The sequence below is a fragment of the Micropterus salmoides genome, unplaced genomic scaffold (genome assembly GCF_014851395.1).
Source record: "Micropterus salmoides isolate LMB-PRFRI ecotype aquatic unplaced genomic scaffold, ASM1485139v1 Ms_hic_scaffold_23, whole genome shotgun sequence".
Lineage (NCBI taxonomy): Eukaryota > Metazoa > Chordata > Actinopteri > Centrarchiformes > Centrarchidae > Micropterus > Micropterus salmoides.
In genome coordinates this window covers 21,584,499-21,606,163 of record NW_024041484.1, presented here as the reverse complement: position 1 = coordinate 21,606,163, position 21,665 = coordinate 21,584,499, and the positions used below count along the sequence as shown (strand labels likewise).

Here is a 21,665-nt window from a genome sequence, read left to right as displayed (position 1 = left end):
AAGTCCAGACCAGTCGAGACAGGCAAGTCCGAGTCAAATCTCGGGCCCTAAACTTTGAGTTTCGAGTCCTAAACAAGTGTTTATGCGCTCTTCGCCAAATTTAATACCATTTCATATTTTTAAGAGTTGAAAATGAAAAAAAAAACACTTCACTAATAAAAGCTTTAACATGTACATAAAAAAGGCAGAGGCGTAGTTTCACACAACAAATTTCATATAATTTCATGAATTAACAGAAATGTAATGCGCTGCACACAGTTTTTTAAAAAAATCATAATTTATATTTGGGCCAAGTCCAAGTGAAGTCACAAGTCATCTGTGTTAAAGTCAAAGTGGAGTTGCAAGTCTTCTTTGAGTCTAAAGTCATCATATTTGTGACTTGAGTCTGACTCAAATCCATCGAGTCCACACCTCTGTCTGCACATGTTTATGCTGCTGTCTAGCCCAGGTCTCCCTTACAAAAGATTTTTCCATCATCAGAATCTCATCAGGACTTAATGACTATTTAAATAAGATTTGCTTAAATTAAATTTGAAAACCCCAAAGAAAGCCAGTTTCTTCATCCTGCACCATCCCCATTATTGTGTTTCCCTCTTGACTACGTTTTCAACCTTTTTACTTTGAAGTAACATTTTCATAGTTTCCGGTCGTGGTTCGGGTGATTTGATCGCCAGGATGTCGCTGCAGAATTCCTTGAATGTGCGCGAGGCCGCTTTAGAGCATTTCTGTTTTGGCACTCGGTCGTGCGTCCCGTCGTGCGCACGACAGTCAGAGACAATTTAGAGGCCTAAAAGAGACTTTAAGAGAGTCCACGAGGCAAATCACTTCCTCGTTGGAAGATATGATAAAATGAGATCTTTAAGTCGTTGAGGTAGCCTACAACTCTTTCATGCTCAAAATAAAATGTTATGTGTGTAAATAACCCTGAGAGGTAGAGATTATAGGATTCCTAATTACAATTTTGATCAGATTTATGCAAATTTAGAGACTTTACAGGATTATATAGCCTTACTGAATCATCAGTGGTGAGCACAGAGCTAATTTGTAGCCTTTCCATCTGAGATAAGATGTTTGACGATTTGCCAGCCCTATATAAAACTCACATAATTATTAAGGATATCATTGATCAGTACAAATGCTCTGATTGTTGTCAAAATAAAAAAGTGTTGGAAATAAAGTAGCCTAGAGGATTTTTCCACGCACAGACTGAATCAGTTCTAAATAAATGCACATGCCTGTGAAATGTCACTTATACCTATAGCCTACATCTAACTGTTTGTATGTATTGAACTTGTCAAAACAAACACTTTGCCAAGAGCAAAAACATTACAAATACTGCAACTCAGACAGAAAGGTTTAACACATAACTTGAAGACAAAAAAAAAACTTCCTCATTACTGAACTGACCTACACACCTACAGCACATTTGTTCTCTATATGGCCTCTTAGTGCAGGGGGGGGGGGGGCTATACGATTTTGGATTCAAATAGGCCTATTAATAAATAGACTAAAAAAATAGGCCTACATAAATAATTTGCTTTATTTGACTGTAAAAACAAAGGAGTTAGGCTTTGAGATGGTGGTTTTAATAATTTCCCGGTTTACTAAATTAAAGCTCAGAAGATGCTTTGATGATTCACGAAATCCTGCTTCTGAAAACTGAATCGTTTAGGATTGCGGGCTCATTCACGCACAAGTCCGCTGTGTGTGTGTGTGTGCGTGTGCGTGCGCGTTTTAAAGGGGGGAGGGGGGAGTTTATAATCCTTTCTCCCGCGCGCTTGGAAAAGCTTCTTCTCTGGCAGATTAATGGCGCACGGCGCACGCTCCAACCATCTGTTCATCCAGCAGCATCACACTCGGCACGAGCGCCTCTTGTCCTGTGTTCACGAGTCCTTTTGTCTCTTTATGAATCACATCCTCTACCGCAAATACAACACTGAACTTCCTGTTACAGTTTTCAAAATAAAATCTTATTGCAGTTAGACACAATTGTGAAAGTCTTTGTCATAATGGCCTTAACACTTAGTCTGTAGCCTATTAGGCTGCCTGACATTTCTGGTGATGTTCTGGGTTTTAAGCCTTAAACCTTTTTTTGACTTGTGGTCCCTTAAAATTAGCTAAACAAATGTCTGGCTTAGTTTACTCGTGATTGCTCCTTCTCAGATTGTTTCATTTGAAAGCTTGAAGAGTTGAAGGTATCCAGTAGCTATTTAACATAAAAAGAACAAACAATGGACCAATTATTTTTTTTTGTTTCTTATCAATTTAATCATCTGCTGGATCCTCAGATTCTGGAGACCGTTGGGGGGTTTCAACCCACAGGTTGACAACCAAATGCCTTAAAGCCACTGTTTAATCAGAAATACCTGGAATTTCCATTTTAAAGATGAAGGCTTCATCGTCAAACATCCTGTTCCATGCCTGTTTATTGACTCTCACAGTTTGATACGCAGTTATAAAATATGGACTTAAGAATCCATGTGAATGTTATACTCACAATATATTGTACCAGGTCACGTAAAATGAAGCCAAACGGACAGAAATAGGCACAAATATTAATATGCATCACATTTTCCCCCTAATGTGTATACATTATTCATATGTGACCAGAGAACTTAATTGCATTTTAATTTCATGAACTTGGGGACTTTGGGGATTTTTCTGGGTAATCCCAACAAAATATGCTGTGTAACAAAACACTCAGAGGTCCAGACCTTTGCGTTAATACACATACTGCTCCCAAAGGTCAAGAGTGAACTTACATGCTTAATGATAAGCATGCTGCTTTAATTTCACTGAAGCCTACTTGAGAAATTGCCCCAACAAACCCCGTGTTATAGCGGTGATATCATTCAGCTATGTAGATTTCACTTGCTGTAGGTAGGTCCTCTCCACCCTGAACCCTCAGTTCAGTTAAATGCCAAAAAAACACGTCACCATATATTGTATCTCCCCACCTCTCTTGTTGTGGCGGTAATATCTGCGTGTTTAGAGGTATTTATGGAAACACGTGCCAACCTTTGAACCAAAGGAATGACTGCCAGCCTATCAAAAGTGGTGCAATGGGCTCCCACCACTAGAGGATACTGTTGACTTTGATAAGAGATGGCTCTCTATTAAAATAACAAAATCTCCCAAAAGCTGTTTGGAGAAAAGTGATTGCCAAAACAAAACAAAAAAAGCCCAAAGGAACAGAATGAAGTGGACAAATGGTTATAAGAGATTAGGAATTATTTACTTTTCAGGCTTATTCATGCACAGAAGCAGCTAAAACTAAAGGGGGCGGTTGAGTTGCTCCTGTAGTCAACTAGGCTAATTATTTCCATGAAATATTATCACTTGTATTGTTATTAATTAATTTATTGGTCAGAGTTTCTCTTCCTGAAAATACCTACAACTGTCGCCTACAATTAAAGAAATAATGTGTCTTGGATCAAATAACAGCCTGTGAACACAAAACAAGACATTTAATGTAAGTTATCAACTATGATAAATTATAAAATTATATATAATAATGTAGATATTTTAGGTTTGCACCTTGGCATTAAAATAAGCTCTAATGCGCATACAAATGATGTTTCGTTGTGTAACACAGTTTTCAGCAGTTTGGTTTTGTAGGCGTAGACTTGACTTCAGTTCCCCTATTTATAACAAACAGGCTGAAGAAATACTTTTTGCTGCTGCACTGGGCTAAATGGTCTATGAAGGAGTTGGCTTGAAAATATCTGTAATGTTGTTGGACATGCGCAGATGGGAGATGCCATATTGGAACGGGGGCAGCAGCAGCAGCAGCTGAAAGACGTCGCTCGCGTTTCTTTGCTCGGGCTCGAGCGAACGAGGAGAAGAGAGAGAGGGAGAGAGAGAGAGAGAGAGGGAGAAAAAAAGCAGACGGGGTCTCCAGAAGGAGAGGCGACAAAAAAAAACTTGGACAGGTAAGACAGGTGACGGCTCCGACGGTCCTGGAAGGTTTTTCCGTGGTTGCTTCGTTTTGTTATTTTCGTTTTGTCGACGAAATAAACACAGGGAGAGTTATTTTTCCCCTCCTTCGTTAAAAAAACCCCGAAGTGCTCCCGAGGCGGTGTCTGTAGAAACGAGAGAATAGTCGCGAGCATTCGTTCACGAGCCCAAGTTGTTCAAAGTGTCTCTCACGCGCTGTAATTAACAGCTTTCACCGGCAGAGAGGACGCTGTCTCGTGGCACTCGTGGTAATAGGGTTTATTGTGCTGTTTTCCCTCACTGTTTACGTCTGTCATGTATTTTACTGTTTAGTAAATAAGGTGATTTTTAATAATCTGCACGGGAAAACCCACAGAAGCGCAGTTGAAACGTTATTTCAAGGTGTTTTAATGTTGTGTTTTAAAGACCACGACGCAATTTAGTTAGAGAACACAAAGTTGTTTTGTAGATTAACGCTAGAAATTACTTATTGCAGTCATTTGCCTATAGATGAGTCATGTGGGATTTTTTTCGTCAGCCTAAGGTGCCTAAAAGCCATCGGAAAATACCGGACACTGCCAAAATGTCAAACCACTTTCAACATGGCGGGTTATGGTGTTCAGGGGGGAAAACTGTGCCTTAAAATCTTTGAACGAGGAAAAAATAAAATGATGGCAGATAACGCGCCCGGTTCAGTTTCTTTTGATGGACATACACGAGGTTTAATCAATTAAATTCAAAGTGTGCATTTGGCAATTCCGTGGGAGTTTTTTTCCGCTGCAGTTTTGAGTGTGCAAAGTACATGACCAGAGTGCCAGCCAGCCTGCTGGTCGGCTACACCCCTCACAACCTCATCTTCCTTATGTGCACTTAACGTTTCCTCTTTCACTTTTATTCAAAAATGCTGTAGCTCATACGATACGTTTGTTTTTAGATCACATTATATAAGATTAATATCGTTTTAACAGATAAAACCGACAGGAGGATGATTTAATTCCGCCTTTTGCATGCAATCTTAGATAATGTTGTTGATTGCACAGTCGGACGAGATATTTTTATTGTTTATCTATGGTTAAATTTGCAATGATTAAGCAGATAATTGGATTAAACCACGTATATCTGTTTAATTATTTCTCTTTTGCGGGCGGTCTGTAAATCCGGGGTTTACAGCTTTGCATTATTCGAGGATTTCTCCTCCAGATTAAATTCGTCACCATAATGAACAGAAACAATAAAGACTGCACGTTGTGGACCCGACGATAGACTTTCGTGTGCCATGAATAAATCATGGATTTAGAGTTCTTGTAGCTCCAAAGATATTTTTTCCATAGAGCTGCGATTGGAGAAGGGTGAGCGCAGTCGTGTGGATAAAGAACCCGTGCCGACAAAATGAGCACTTTTAAGGATAAAACGAAAGCGCTGCGATAAAGGCAAAACATAGGCTATAATCCAGTTTCTCCTGTTGTCCTGCTGCACATTACTGATGGTTTGGACTGTTGGCTTTTTTTTTGCAATAACCACCCAATGGCCGTTTTTTAAAAATCATTTAGCGGTTTTTGATAAGGCATTGTATGCTAATCTTCTTGTGAATGTTTCTTCAGAAAGACAATCAGTAAGCACTTCTACATAAAAGATAGGAGAGATAAGCAGAAAGAGAATGTCACTTTACTGGAAATAATGTCAGAATCCCTTATTTCCTTCTGCTGCAAACTTTCAGCCTGTGTTTAAATAAGGGGAGGACTGTCAGATTTGTCCTCCCCTGTTTTTAGAAGACAAAAAAGTCTCAAAGCTGCAGGTTGTGTAGAACATCTTGTGTAAATGTGTGTTGTGTAGAAGTTGTTTCCAGTCATTGATGTTGAAATAACTAAGCTCCAGGGCAGAGGGAGTTCCCCCTCCTGGCTGCTGAACTATTTCCTTCTCCTGTTTTTTGTGGTCCACCATGAGCAGTTGTTTGTTGTTTGCAGTCCATCATTTTATAGTTAGCTGGTCTCTGTGTAGATCACGGGCTTTTGCAATTGGGCATGAAACACACAGGCTGCATAGTGTACACATTTATGTTTAAAACTGTAGGAATCAAGAGGAAGGAACGGGGGATAAATTGTTATATCAAGGCCTTCTGCTGAGGGAACAACTCTTGGATGGGTCTAAAAGAGGAGAACCTAATAGCGAGTAATGCAATAAAACCCAAGCCCATGCAATGGTAGTTAATCTCCTAAATCCCCCATTAAATCTTTGGCATGGGTGGGTTTAGGGGAAGGCAGGGGGACAACATGTGGATGCCCAACGCCCCACCAGGGGCTAATCAATAAAAAAACCCTCTTCTCAATCTGAGACCATGGGGGCACAAATGTCCTGCGTCTGGGATTAACTCTCCCAGACCTGCTTAATCCCCTGGTGTCCAATCTGGGCTGTTTCCTCCGGGACGCTGCAGGCCAGTAAGCTTCATCAAGTACAAATGCTGAACTCCAATGAAGAACTGCTCCACGGATTCGGCTTGTTGAAAGAGTGAAAGAGTGAAAATGTTGACATTGACAGCCACTTTCTGAACAAAAGCCTGTGGATGGTTTTCTGTCTCTGGGGTTTATAAAAGTTGTTTTAACCAGCGAGGGACCAGGAAGCAGAAGACTGTAAAAGTGGACTTTTTAATGTTATTTTCTGGCTATGATTCATTATAGCATGTCAGTTTTTGTTACAAGAGGGTGGGGGATTTAGCAGTAAGGTTTCAATTATCTTGCTTTGTGATAGTCATAACTTCTTTAATCCTGCTGGATCCACCTTTACAAACCTGTGTTCAAACTGTTCACACCTACAGAAAATGTATTTTATATGCCCCATATTGGGAGAAAGAATATATTTTTAATGCCTGTGCACATAAATGTGTGTGGTTGGCTTTGTGTATTGAAATAAGAACATTCTTTAAGACCTCAGGGAACAATATTAATGTGATAAGAGTAAAATATGTGACCTTTTAAATTCCAGAGAACATCCAAAAGTTTGTAAGGAAAATAAATGTGTCAGGGTGAATTTTGGGGAAATGATGAGCAATGCAGTCCATAAGTATTTGAACTATGACGAATTTCCTGTTTTTTTTTACTCTGAACTCCATCCAGCACATTGGATTTGAAATGAAACAACTTTCAAGTTTAAGATTTTGAGGGTGTTCACATCTGTATTGAGTAATCACTGTAGGACCAGCAGCCCCCTTTTTTAAAAACATATTTCCTCCAGTTTCTGGACAGCACAGGAGGACAATGATAGGGCTACAGCTCCTACACTTCTCATCTGATGTGGTTGTTAAAACCCTCAAATTAAAGCTGAAAGTCCGCACTTTAAACACATAGTCTATTTTCTTCCATTTAAAATCCAATGTGCAAGAGTGTAGAGTCAAAACAAAAAAATGTATGTAAGAGCTGCACTGACTGTATGGCCACAACTCCCAATATGGCTGCTATTAACCATCATTTGCATTCTTAATTTATCTGTTGATTTATATTTTTGCCAGAAAATAGTGCAAAACTTTCCCAGAGCTTCAAAAATGCTTTTCTTATGTGATCAATAATCAAAAACCCTAAAAATATTAAATTTACAATGATAAAACGGAAAGAAAAACAGCAAATTGTTGCATTTGAGAAGCTGGAACCATCGAATGCTTTGACATTTGTACTTGATAAAAAAACTTTTTCTACTGATCGGCTGATTGATTCATTTACTCATCGTCTCAAAATATCATTTCTTTTCATGTTGGGTTTTAACTTGTCACCCAGTCTTTGAATAGCTTGTTGGAACAGGCAGATGTAGAACATCGATGTGATACATAATGTGAAAAAAACTGCCACGTAAGGGGAAGTTTGAGGGAAAAACCAGATTCAAGAGCTGCTGTGAAATACTCCTCGTACTTTTTGATACCGCGGTCTGAGTGCACTTTAATGAGTTTGAATGAGCGGTGTGGAGGACTGCATGCTGATGACAGTGATGTGTCAATGCTGCTGAAGATTGTAGAGCACTTAGGCAAGGAACACTGACAGGCTGTGAGGGAGGAGAAGGGCAGCGAACGGCGTCATGTGAGCCAAATTAGCTCAGCTTGTTGTTTACGCAATGGATGTTTGCTGGAGCCACTGTGGGACGTCAGGGGTCTGTGTGGTGGGGGTGGTGGTACACACACTCGGGTGGTTGTGGAGACTGTCACAGCCTTTGTAGGCTCACAGTTCTGTAAATACACTCAGCTCAAACAACATCTTGAGCGAAGTCTGTGTTTTCGTTTTCTCAGGATTTCAAGGGTCTTTTGGATACTTTGATCTATTTTCATCGGAGGAGGGATTGGATTCTCACATTTTTCATGTTATTTCTGTTTTTTTTTCTGCCTGGGAACATCTCAGGATGGGTGGCATGCCCAATCACAGAATGAGGATATTTCCTGCTCTTTTGGATATTGAATTATCCATTTGAAGTTGAGAGCTACAACCTGATCCTGGAGTTGTTTTTGGCTTGATTGAGGATCGATGTGTGAAGGCAGCATGCCTCTGTGTTAATTGCAAGGTTGATGAAAGTGGGTGGAAGTCAGCGAGTGAGTCACCGGTGATGTGACTGCATGACTTAAGACAACCACCAGGCAAGTGACAAACAGAATCTGTTGTTGTGAAGATGATTATTCTCCCGTATTGTTGTGTTGATTATTCAGATATAAGCCAGTTTTAGATCGATATTTGTTTGTGTTTTGTGCATTTTTTGTCTTAAAAGACTTGAGTTTTATTTATTAAAATTGTTTGTTTTTTTTATAATGCACCTTTACATACTTTGTAGGATTATGACACAAGCCCAAGACTAATAGTTTCCATGTGTGGTCTTCATTTTTGTTAGGCTCATTTATTAAACTTTAATGATGCAGTACAGGGAAGTGCAGAAACACAGAAGTGCTGTGGTATCTGGTGGCCTAGTGGTTAAGTGTACTGAGTTCAACTTGAATAGTGATTAGTCATGACCCTCTTAAGGATAAAAGGTTATAGATCTGTGTATTGTTTGTCTGTCTTATACTCTGCTTTTTACTGTGTTGATGCAGAAGAAACATTTACATTTTAGGTAGATTTAATGGACAATAAAGTTTTCTTATCTTATAATGGATGGATGGATGAATTAATTGATTCGCTGTCTTTTAAGCAAAGATTCTCCAGCAGCAGCATCTCCAATGTGAGGATTTGCTTGTTGTCTCTGTTTAATATCATTGTAAAGTGAATATCCTCAGTTTTTCGACTGTTTTGGGATAAAACAAGACATTTGATGACATCAATAACATTCACTATTTTCAGACTATTTTGTAGATCAAATGATTAATCACTTAATCGAGAAAATGGTCTGCAGATTAATCAATAATGAAAACATCCCCAGTTCCAATCCAGCTTTTGTTGGATGTCATTCCCCGTTTTTCTCTCCGCTGTTGAATAAAAAATGCATCCAAAATACTTAACAATAATACACAAATTCTCTTAAAGAGTGACTCCTGGGGGCCGCTCAAGTGGGTCACAAGATAAACCTGAGGAGCCATGAGAAGCTGAATAGGTTAGGAAAGAAGAAAAGCATTGTTAAATATGCTTTCCGCTTACAATTCACTAATCTTTTAGTGAAAGATTTTACTCAATGAAACAATCTGAGAATTTTAGTGGAGAAAATCACTTTCAGGATTTCATATCAGGGTTTTCCACATGTATTTGAGTAATAGAGGCAACCCGCCCTGCCTGAACTAGAGTGCGTCACGTATGCACCTTTATGTTGTTTACTGTTTAAACAGTCATTTTGTAACTACATTGATAACAAGATGGGATGCATGATCACAATCTGTCTGATTCAGCTCAGCAGGTGATTGATTGATTGATCACATTGTATGTTTGCGTCACAGTAACGTTGCAGTGCTGGGGGGGAAAACAGAAACCCTCTGAATTGTTGTTGAAAAAAGTAGGGAAACTGCTCAAGCTGTCACAATCAGAGAAGAAACTTCACCTCTGCACTGCAGGACACACACACAGCAGGCTGAGGTTAGTGTTGTATCGGCTGTAGCAGAAACGGATTCATTTGGAGCAATCACAAACCAAAACTGCTCTGTAGACAAAAGAATTGTACTTGAAAGAAAGCAAGGGAAATTTTTGACAAAGAAAGATTTGCTAATTGATATATTAATAATCTTAACTAATGACCTCATTAGTCAAACTGATTGTGTTTAATTGTGTGACTATAGCCCATCATTAGACAGCTCAAGTCCCTCTTGTATAAATACATATTCACGGCCATATTTCCTCTTTCACCTTCCATATTAAGCTACAGACCCATTATTCCTCAGTTCTGTATTATTCTCTCTCCACGCACTAATTTGCCGAGTCCCTCGTGTTATTCCAGTTTTTCTACTTTGTTTGCCTCTGACTGGTTATCTGGTGGAGTTTTGCTGTGGCATGCAAATACAGGCAGCCGACAGACAATATGCATAACATGATATTACAGAACACAGGCTGAAGCGGCAGAGGCTGCAATTACACAGAATCACAGGCTTTCTGCTCGGCTTTAATGATGCTGAAAATTAGTTTGAGGGTTGAAAACTGCAAAATCGTTGCGTTTTGTTTTGTTTCTTTTCTTAAACTTTGCCTCTGCTTTGGCTGATAAGTGTTTCTTGCTGCAGAGTGTGTTTGCTCTGGACTTCAGAAATCAGATGTTTCCTGAGGACATTTGTTAAATTTTAAATTTTAAATTTCTGGAACAGGCATTCTTCTCTTTTTTTGCCCATTCAGCCACAGTGGCTGTCGGTGTTCATGTAATCCACCCACTTCTTCTGTTGTTTATTCTAAAGAAACTGGAAATGCAAAGTGCATCATTTCCTGTCTGCCAGATTAGCTTTCCAAGGAAATTCTTACCAAATAACGGGTGTTTATTTGAGCCAAATGTCAAAGCTTTTATGAACTGTCTTTAGTTTCAATCTTTGTTACTGTAAGGGAACCAAATTGTACTGTTTCTCTCCAAATGCCATGGATTGTTTGTCAACAGCGGACATTATCTGGTAACTCGAGTTAATGTGAAAATTTATCTTTTCTGTACCAGGGCAGTCAAGGAAAGTGAGAGATGCAGTGAAGAACTGACACACATTAGGTCAAAGGTTACTGCTCACCAGGAGGTGCAGGATGCAGTCTCGCACACAGGAGCAGCCGTTGGCCCTCACTGCAGTGAAGTCACACTATCCGACCAATGGGAAAGAAGAAGAGGTGAACACAGGTAAGGAGGTTCATCTTGTGACCAGGGCGGTTTAATGAAGATCATCAGATCGACAGATTGGTATGGTAGACATAGATTACTGACAAATGACATTATTTAGCATGCATGTTAATGGAACATTTTTATGAAAGACAAATAGAAAAGGTTTGGATTTCTTCAAATGTTTTTTAACACCCAGCAAATATCTATATATGAATAGACAGAAGAGAGTGTCAAGAAAACACACACTGGCAGTGTATATGTTACACACCAGAACACCTGCACCCGTAGTTGGGAGTCGGGATATGCTACTGGCCAAAACCCCAGCGTCGACTCGACTCGAGTCTCCAGTCTTGTCCAGACAGTCAGGATTTTTATTACATTCACTCTGTGGATCAGCACATCCCAGCAACTGACTACTTCTTCTGTTTGTCTGTATGACGTGCTCAGAGTTTGTTGCAGGCATTGATTAATGGGGGTCATGCTGCGTGACAGTGCCAATGTGTGTTGCACTTCAGTTCTCCAGAGATATAGCGGCCATGATGATGCGACATTCTGAGCTTTAGTTCTGTCAAATATTTTTGACACTGTAAAATGAAAAGCAGGAAAAAAGTTTAAAAAGTGATTTTCTTTTACTTCCATATGGGCTGTTTTGAGTTTTGGCGCTACAGTTCCCATCATGCACAATTACACTTAGAAACAGGAAGCCAGTGAGTTAGCTGTGATCTCCACGTGAGGCCTGTTTTTTTTTTTTAGAATTTAGTGTTAAGACATAGACAGGAGACAGTTTTATTTCTTTATTTCTGTACAGTATGTGATTGCTAGCTGGCAGGAGAATTTCCACATATGGAATTGTGAATTGTTGCTTGAGTTTCAGTCAGTACCATCAGACCTGTGGCAAACACTGTAACTATTGCTATCTACTCTAGCTAGGAAGCTCATGGTCTCATAATGGGTGTCAAATTTAGTAAAAACTTAAGTTAATTAATCATTCTTTAAGTGAAAAAGCAAATTGTGCTGATTCTAGCAGTGTGAGTGTGAGACTGTGGTTTGATTCTGAGAAGAAACAGTGTGATTTTTGACACAAAATGTGTCATTTGGTGTTTGTTAACAAGTGTGTGTGTGTATGAGAAGTACCTGGCAGACTTTACAATCCATCAAAACATCAGCTTCCTACCGTCCCCTCTCATTAGACAGAGCAGGTTCACTCCTCAGACCTCAAATGTATCAGTTTCTCACCGGCAAAGTGAACAATTCTCACCTTCAGGACAAACAATAATTCCATGACATAATACTGCAACATGCTGTGCACACAAACACGTACTCCAGATAATTTCCTGGTGTGTTTTGGCAAGATCAGCTGCATTTACAAAGCATCAACGCAGTGTATTTAATTACGTCTCCATAAATAAATTGCATGTTTAGCCTCAAGACAAGGCGGCTGTTTTTATTGCTGATGACTGACGGGTGATGACGTTTGTTTATTCAGATGCAGATTTCATGGAAGAAGAGGCAGAGTTTAACTGGGAGGAGTACATGGAGGAGACGGGGGCTAACGCCGCCCCTCACACCACCTTCAAACATGTGAGTGACTGCGTATGATCTTCACCTCGCACTTTAATCCCATCCCTCGGTGATCCTTTAAATACAGCCTCATAGATAAGTACCATATGCAGAAATCCTTTAACGACATATTGGAGAGAGCCAGGCCTTGGCATCACCGCGCTAATGCTGTTCAAGTGCCCTCATTGGCTTTGTTCCCTTATGACGCACAAGTTGTTTAACGACTTTTTCAATTTTTGAAAACACAATTGAGGGTAATTACTGGAGCACAAAAGAAAGCTATACAATGGATACAAGTAAGATCCACATTGTTTAATGTTTGCTTTTCAGGAAGGTAATTTTAGAAATTTTCACAAAATTAATAGTGACAGAAATGCAAAATGTGAATCTTATAGTGAAGCAAAAGCCTAGTAAATTACTTTCTGAGGCACATATTTTAATTTCTTCATCTCCAGTCTCTCCTGTTTCCTTGCTCTCAAATTGGGCTGGGTGATATGGTTGAAATCATTATAAACATCAACAACCTCTTATAAAGTCAACTCAACTAAGATAACTGTCACAAGACTGTGTCTGTTATATTATGAAGCTCTTTCCAGGGAACTTATTTGGAAATTAATAGAAAAATTCTGCAGAATTAAAGAGGTCATATTATGCAAATTTTCAGGTTCATAATTTTATCTAAGAGTTGTACCAGAATAGGTTTACATGGTTTCATTTAAAAATTTTTTTGTCATACTGCACATTGCTGCAGCGCCTCTTTCCACCCTGTATGTTTAACTCTTTAGCTACCGAGGGTGGCATCTCACTTCTATAAGAACTTTGCTGGGAAACACACATGCACAGTACCTAGGTAAGGACTACTAAACAATCAAAAGCAGAGTAGGGTGGATCTTGACAAGCAAGGTAGTGTGGTCTAATACAAAGCTGCTTCAGCCGGTAACGTGGCGTCAGTTCAGTCGCACATGTTCTGATCCCGAAACACAGGCAGAACAACCAAAACCAGCTTTGCAACCTAGTCTGGAGCAGAGTGGTAAGTTATTAATTTGTAACAAATGCATATTTCATACGTCACGTTTTAATTGTGCACCGGTCTCTAATGTAGGTGGGGAGGGAGACGTCACTGTGTGTGCTGCAGCTCAGTGTGTTTCTCTACTTGTGTTTTTGAGGGCTTGCTAGCTGCTGGGGAACATTATGATACGTGTTACAAATTGGTGCAGATAGTTTACAGGAGTAAAAGCTGGACTACAATCGAGTTGTTTTCAGGTAGTTCAGAGCAGTGTTTTCTGTGGGAGATGGGAACTCTCTTTGGGGTGGACTTTGGGCTTTTTCACTTTGCAAACCTATTGCATGCACAAAATAGATGTACTGTATCACACAATAAAGGAGAGGGGAAAAGCCAAAAAGCATAACCTCTTTAAGCATTTTCATTTTATTTATTATCCCAACATGAAAGTTGAAAAGATGTTTTAAAGCCCTCTCCACACTGCTAGGAAGATTAAAACTGAATCCAGGTGGGAAAATACAACAGTAGTTCCTGAATTACTAGATTCAGCCTCAAATGTTTTTATAGAAACACCCCCCACTTTGCTAAAAAAACAAAAAACAAAGGACATGTCCTCAGTGGTAGCCACAACCCTACATGAGACCAAACTCTTCATGTGTAAAACAAAAACTTCAATGGCTAATTTTGCTAATTTTTAATTACAGCTCTCAATGATTCATTTATTTGGTCAATACAAAGTGCCAAAAAGTGTTTAAAATCATCAATTGTGATGCAGAATCGCACCAAAGTCTGTGTAGAAAAGTGGAAAATTACAGTATGTGTTAGCCATGTCTGTTCTGTTGGGGGTCTGAGATTTATCTCCTGATACCTGAGTCAGGACACAGCTAACAGTTAAAGTTCCCTAGAAAACTGAATCATCAGATTTAAGAGAAATTAGGCACACCTTGTTTAAAATGTAATCTACATGATCAGGATTGATGCAACACAGACTGTGGAAAACGCTTATGGAGAGTCAGGATGTGGCATGTAAGGCAAAAGGTACTTTTTTGGCAATGACTGCAGGCCAGCTGGGTTTTGCTCTGATTCACTAGGCTGAAACTCATATCTGATACCAAAGGGAACTGAAGCACAGCCTGCTGAGGTAGTTCAGACAATCATAGTCCAGGTCAGCTGAAAGGTCAGTTGAGCTGCATGTTGCCATCACCAACTGGGCGGCCTGTTTAACATGTCAAACTCACCTGCTTAATCTCTGCCTGCTGCTGCTGCTGCTGCAGCCTGGTAGGGATCTATCTCTGTATCTTCACTTGTTTTAGTTCCTATGCAATATCTGATTTGATTGAACTGATAGCTGTTGTGTGTGAACAAGACATGCGGGTACAGAGAAACGGAATTAAAAGAGTTTTCCAAAAATAAAACTGAATCAACTAATTGTTTTTTCCAGTAAATGTCGTTGTTACTCATGCTAATGCTAAGCTCAGCAGAAGTGCTGGGGGGGCCAAATGATGATGAATTTACTTTCCAAGGCAAAGCTAAAGTGGATTGAATATATTTACTATGGCCAGATGTGAATTTGACTCATTTTGTTCCTACTTTTCATGCCAAATTGTACCGAAAACAACAAAGTTAAGTGGTAAAGTAGTATCTTTTTAGCACCAGTCAAACCATAAAGTACAAAAAGTGGGCATTTTAGTTTTGTTATTATATTTTCTCATTTAGTAGTAGTAGTAGTAGTAGTAGTAGTATACTTTATTGTCCTCGAAAGGAAATTTGTTTTGGACTGCATGGTTGCTGCATGTACATAGAAATATACAAAAGTTAGTTAAGTTAAAAGTTGTTGTTTTTTGTAATTCCACACACTATTCAGCAAAGTTATTATACTGTTGTTTTTTAAGGGGAACACAACCAATTTTATGTCAAAGTCAGTTGACATAAATTAATAAACTTGTGAAAACAGTGTCTCTTACTCAAGTAAAACATGATTTGAGTTATTCCAGCTTGGGTTTGTAGAGTACAAATGTTTAACAAAACGCCTGCACTGCAAACGGGGTGCGTGGAGTTTGAAATAGGTGGGTGTTTATCAGTCAGGGAGTGATTAATGAAAGGCACTTTACAGTTTTGGAAGGTTTAAGGGAAGGGGTAGGATCCAAAGTTTTTGGAGCTTGACCCATATGACTAAAAATCTGAATATCTTGTCGTCTCGCTGCTGCTCAGTGGGCCAGTTATTATAAACAATGATTAAACTCAGAGCTTTATTACAAATTGTATTTGAGATTCCAACACTTCCAAAGTGGCCAAATATGTAAATTTGGAGAAATGTGTGTATTTGATGAGTTAAAGCTCATATATCTTAAATGAAGGTTTGGAACACGCAAAAAAATATGAGACTGTCAGACAGTGTGGAGTAAGATTATTTTTAAGGGAAACTGGATTTTACAGGGATTAAACGAAATGTTACACAGCAGTGCATTTGGGAATTTTGACTTTTGCGGAATAAAATAATGTTTGTTTGTAGAAAAGACTCAGCAACAAGATATCAAGTAAAGTATTGTTTTGCAGTATCTTGAAGAGTTGTTTGTTTCTCTGCTACAACTGGAGTGGGTTGACTGTTTTTTCTTGAGCATTTGTCACTGTTTACTGTTTATAGTGGTCTTATTATTAGCTTGTCAGTCACCTGTCAAGCAAGTCTAACCTGTATGAAAGGTGATGTATGAATTAAGTTTGATTGATTGAATGAAGTAAAGCATAATCTTGGTTCACTTTGTGTTCACAGAACAGCTTTAAGTGTTAATGAACTGCTGCAGTGCCTTTTTATAACAGCTCTGTTTACTCGTGCCAGTTTTCAGGATTTCACTGTGTTCACACATCAATCATTAATATTACTCAAATATTGTAGAGCCCTGCTGTTTATGTGTAAACAATCCTTAATTACTGAGGTTGATCCATTCTGAGTAACATCTGAATGTCAAATCAGTTTCAACATCTATGGTAACTTCTGCTTTTCCTGTTCTTGAAGTGACGCAAAAGATTGGAAACATAAAGACTTTCATGGCGTTTTAGCATACAGTTATAAAAGTTCCTGACATGTCCGCATACACTTGACGTAATTTATCTTGCAATCCCCCTCAAACTCATCCAGTTACCAAACAATTACAAGGCTTTGCATGTTACATCACAGTAGAGGGCCAGATGGGCGAGCGCAGTTGATCCTGGATGCGAGGTCTTTATCCACCTCAGCTGACTCTGTGTTTGACCGACGGAACAGCTGTCTGCTCCGCTGAGGCTCACAAGTACTCGGGCTGCCGGCAGGACGGTCTGCAAAGGTGGAGACGTGCCTGCTGGTAATTTAAGATTTAAAGAAGTGTGTCTGTGTTTCAGCTCCTTACATCACTCGGAGCGATGAGTGTAATAAGGGCAAGATTAGAATATGTGGATTTATGAGCAAGTCCCGATGTCGGACAAACTGTCTGTGTGGTGATTTGAGCTGCTGAGGTCTCTTGGGAAGCTAAATTGCCTTGTTAGTAAGTGGATTGAGTCACTGGGAAATAGACCATGAATTCCCCAGAAAAATGTGATTCAGTAAAGTGCAGCCCTCATCGCTCTCTCTCTCTCTCGCTCTCTCTCGCTCTCTCTCGCTCTCTCTCTCTGCCTGGACAAATTGAAACAGTGATTTCTCTTGGGCCTGTACACACACACACACACACACACACACACAGAGCCAGTGTTTGCTGCCGAGGCTGCCCATAGCTCTCTTACATAAGCCAACCAGAGTGATACAGCACGTTTGCATTGTTGTAGCAGGAAGTCACGGGGCCATTTGTATTGTGTTTATTTGTAAGATGTTGGCTTTTTCCATTCACTTGTGAGTGTGTGTGTTTGAATGTGAACATCCTGTTGGGCTTGTAGTGTTCTCAAGAGTTGTATAGTAGCCTGCGGCTGTGGTGGAAACGCATTATGCTGTGCTGCATTCACTGTAGTACAGATTTATCACTTTCTCTGCACAAGATCAAACTGAAAGGCTGTTGTTTAGTGCAGATGTCTTGTATTGGGCTGTTTTTAGAGTCACAATGTTCATTAAGTGTACTTGGTTATTAGCTAAACCTTACCTGTGCCTGTTTTTCTGTTAATACGTGCTTGTCAAAATAACTCACCTGCTGTTAAATCTGTATACCTGCTGTCATTGAACTAACTAACTCTCATTGAAATATTGTGATATGAGACTAGATATTATTATTTGGGAGTTTGGTTATCATGTTTAGGGCCACAATTTACAATTATTTTCATTATCAGTTAATCTATTAATTCACTTCTTCAATTAATTAATTAATGGGTAATTATGTTAAATATCAGAAGACAATATAAGAAAATACTCATCAAAGTTTCCCTGAGCCCAAAGGGACGCCCCCGAAATGCTTCTTTTATCCAGCCAACAGTCCAAAACCAAAAAAGAATCAGTTTACAATTATATATGTGAAAAGCAGCAAATACATACATTTGAGAGCAAAGGTTTGGCAATAAGTTACTCATATAATTAAACTATTATCAGAATTGTTTGGTGATCAACTAATTGTTTCAACACTAATGGTGCAATAGACTAACTTTCAGTAATGTGACCGAAGATTTCTTAACTGTTCTAGTTTTGTGGAATTAAAGAAGGGATGATCCACTAATTTAGCTTTGCATTTCTGTAAAGCTGAGGAAAAATAATCTAAATGGAAACCGCAGAGAATAAGAAGTACGGGTCGAAAATACTGGATCCTACTGTTCCCAAAATGCAACTCAATGGCATCTTTTTGTTAGACACTCGTGCCTCCATGCCCTCATTTTGTAACACAGACGTTCTATTATTACTTTGAAATCTCAAGCTCAAGACAAACTGACTCTGTTGACATCATCAGTGTTGTTTTCTCTGGCTTTACGAAGCTCCACCTGAGCCACAGGATCCTGTAAACAAAGGTCAGCTCGTGGGAAGTACTACACGGCCTGTACTACTTCCCATAAACTGATCTTTAAGTGTTAAATTAGTGAAGTTCCCCTTTCATCCTAAAACATTAATGAAGAACGCCATAGTCATGTCCAAAATATTGCCATATACAGCAATGTCACGGTGTTAAGTTAGTCAGTTAAAATTACTACTATATTTAAAGTCTGTCCTTCCTCAACTTTTTAGTAACAAATTCAAAACAGCTCCGACTAAAACAGTCCTTGAAAACCTGTTTTCTCAGCTTTTTTCCTTTGCGTGTTCTTGATGAACACACAGTGTTCTGCCAAGGTTAGAACAGTTTTGGTTTATTTGCATGAGAGATTTTCTGTATTCGTGTTTTTGATTTGGACAAAGATGACACTTGTGTGTGGTTGTTTGCTTCTGTGCCAGGAGGACACTGTTAATCAGGTCTGGTAAAAGCCACAGCCGCACAGTCCTGACGAAGTAGTTTAAATTTGTTACTGTTAATAAATACAACCTAAGGATATTTGTTTGTGAACTTTAACTTTGATCATTCCTTATTTAGTCATGATTAATTTATAACAAGAAAGAGATTTGAAGTTTTAAAGTGCTTTAATAGAAGTTATTTTTTTGGGTCAGATTTCCATAGTTTAGCCATTCCTATTGGTTCTGATAACTTGATCCTGAGCTCTGCATGTGGACGTAGCACCAGTAATAGAAGTCCACAGAGACAGGGGCGGTCACACAGTCAGACATGCTGTAAACAAACCCCAACTTTTGCCAAACTTATCTGAAAGAGAAACAAAGTCAAACATCTAACTTGTCACCAGTCTGTCCATAAACATCCTCCCTGGTTCACCTTTGACCTGCCCCCCTCAGGTGGAGATCAGCCTGCAGAGCAGCTTCCAGCCTGGTATGAAGCTGGAAGTGGCCAATAAGAGCAACCCGGACACGTACTGGGTGGCCACCATCATCACCACATGTGGCCAGCTGCTGCTGCTGCGCTTCAGCGGCTACGGCGAGGACCGCAAAGCCGACTTCTGGTGTGATGTCATGACAGCCGATCTGCACCCGGTGGGCTGGTGCACCCAGAACAACAAGACCCTCATGCCCCCTGAAGGTAGAAAGAAACACTTTGATACACACATTAATCTATTCAGACATGCCAGTGGTATCAATATTAGCAAATTCAGATATCAGGATGTCACACGACATCTCAGATATGAAGGAGGTCCCTCTCTGACCAACGCACATTTTTACTGCTATAAAAAATAAAGCCTTCATCATGAATACATTGGGTAAGGAACCAACGGGTAAACAGCCACTGTTAAGGTGTTTATACATTACTGTTCATTATATTTTAATAGAATAATAAAATAGTAATAACACATGAACTAATGTTACTACCTTATTATGAGACACGGTGCTTTTGGTATTGTGATAACATGATAATCTACAGATGTGAAATCAATTGAGGGTACAGAGATTTAGTATAGTTTACTACAGGGTCATTATTTTCAGCTTTCATGTTTATATATTTAACATTAAAAGTAAAAACAGGCAAGAAAACAATGCTTGTGTATAACCAGTTATTGTATTTATTTTATTAGAGGGATTCTGTCATATAATTCGCTGCTCAATTTGCATTTTCTCCCTGGAAGTTGACAATTTTCCGAGCTGCCCTTGTTGCTGGAGGAAAATGTTTACTGTGAACAAGAGTGCATAAAGCATAAAATATGAGGAAGGATAATGACATGCAAAGGTCCCTGGCCAAACTCAAACTGGGGGATGTTCATGTTTGGCACCGTAACTTCTTCCAGGGAAGTCTCTTAAAACAACTTTGTCTTTTTCAAGCATAAAAAAATCTGTAAAAATGAAAAAAGATGAGCCTTAACTTTATTTTGTCTTTCAATGATCATACACAAATATTCATTTGTGCCACGTGATATGCAATTATCATAATTAATGAAGAGCGTACTAGTATTTATTCTATCTCCGTGCGATTGTGAGGACAGCTTTTGTTATATAGTCATTTTCCCATCCTGAATTTACATAAATGTGACTGAAAACTTTAATATCTTTGGCTTAAAAGGACAAAAATATAACATATTGGCACAAATTACCAACTATTGGCTGATTTGCTGCATTTATTCAGAAGTGTCTGTTTATTTAAAGCATTCTTTGAAAGTTAAAGATGGGAGTTGTTGCCAGCCTGTATGCATAAAAGTCAAACTGAGCGGAAAGACAGGTTTTCCTCAATGTACTTTGATTGTCAAGGCGGCTCAACTGTCTATAACTGACACATCAGACGCTCGCCTTAACTTTCAGTTAGAGGCATTCAGCCTCAGCCAGGTTAAATATATTAGACGGGTTGCCTCTTTTCTAAAAACAGTCCATCTCTAGCCTCTGAGAGCTTCTTCTACGCCTGATCTCAACTTTTTCCAACTAAAGCGACGTCCTTAACTTCTTCAGCAGCCGTTCTTCCTACTGTCCCCTCTCACAGCATCACAACTTTGCTGAAGCGTTTACAGCAGAGACATTTCCACCTGCACCGGGCCTTCTCGCCCTCAGATAGATGACTCACCCTCCCCAGCCTCGTTCAGATCATTTATTTTTCTCGACACCTCCCTGTTGATGGATAGCATGTGCCTCCGTTGTTGTGGAGACGACCTGGATATGTTTCCACCTGACTCCGGTGTCCTCGCCCTCACACCAGCTCCATATGTCCTTTTCACCAGCTTCCTCTTTTTGACTTTTGTAGTAGCCGCTGGTTTATAAAATGTCTGTATTCACAAGTTGCTTTATTCACATCTCAGTCTGTCTATCTAGCAGTCTATAACATTGACTTTGCTTTCAACACTGCAGTGAATTAGCTTTTTCTTTTGCCTGTTTTGCTTTGTATAAACACGATATGGCTGAAAAAGGGCTGCAAGTAATGATTAATTAGATAATGGACCAATCTGTTAAGTTTCTTGATTTATCGTCCATAAAATG

General features: G+C 39.3%; 1 protein-coding gene across 6 annotated transcripts in view; it reads left to right on the top strand.

The window, feature by feature from the left end:
• sfmbt2 (Scm like with four mbt domains 2) overlaps positions 1-21,665 on the top strand; it is a 60,062-nt gene that overhangs the window by 1,812 nt on the left and 36,585 nt on the right. For 3 of the 6 annotated variants that reach the window (XM_038738325.1, XM_038738326.1, XM_038738321.1), the window contains exons 1-4: positions 3,745-3,932; positions 11,014-11,184; positions 12,653-12,747; positions 19,551-19,791. In XM_038738325.1, the coding sequence (XP_038594253.1) occupies positions 11,094-11,184; positions 12,653-12,747; positions 19,551-19,791 (427 nt within the window). In that variant the 5' untranslated portion in view covers positions 3,745-3,932; positions 11,014-11,093. Of the gene's footprint in view, positions 1-3,744; positions 3,933-11,013; positions 11,185-12,652; positions 12,748-19,550; positions 19,792-21,665 lie in introns of those variants that run through there. The other 3 variants (XM_038738322.1, XM_038738323.1, XM_038738324.1) reach the window with 2 other exon arrangements.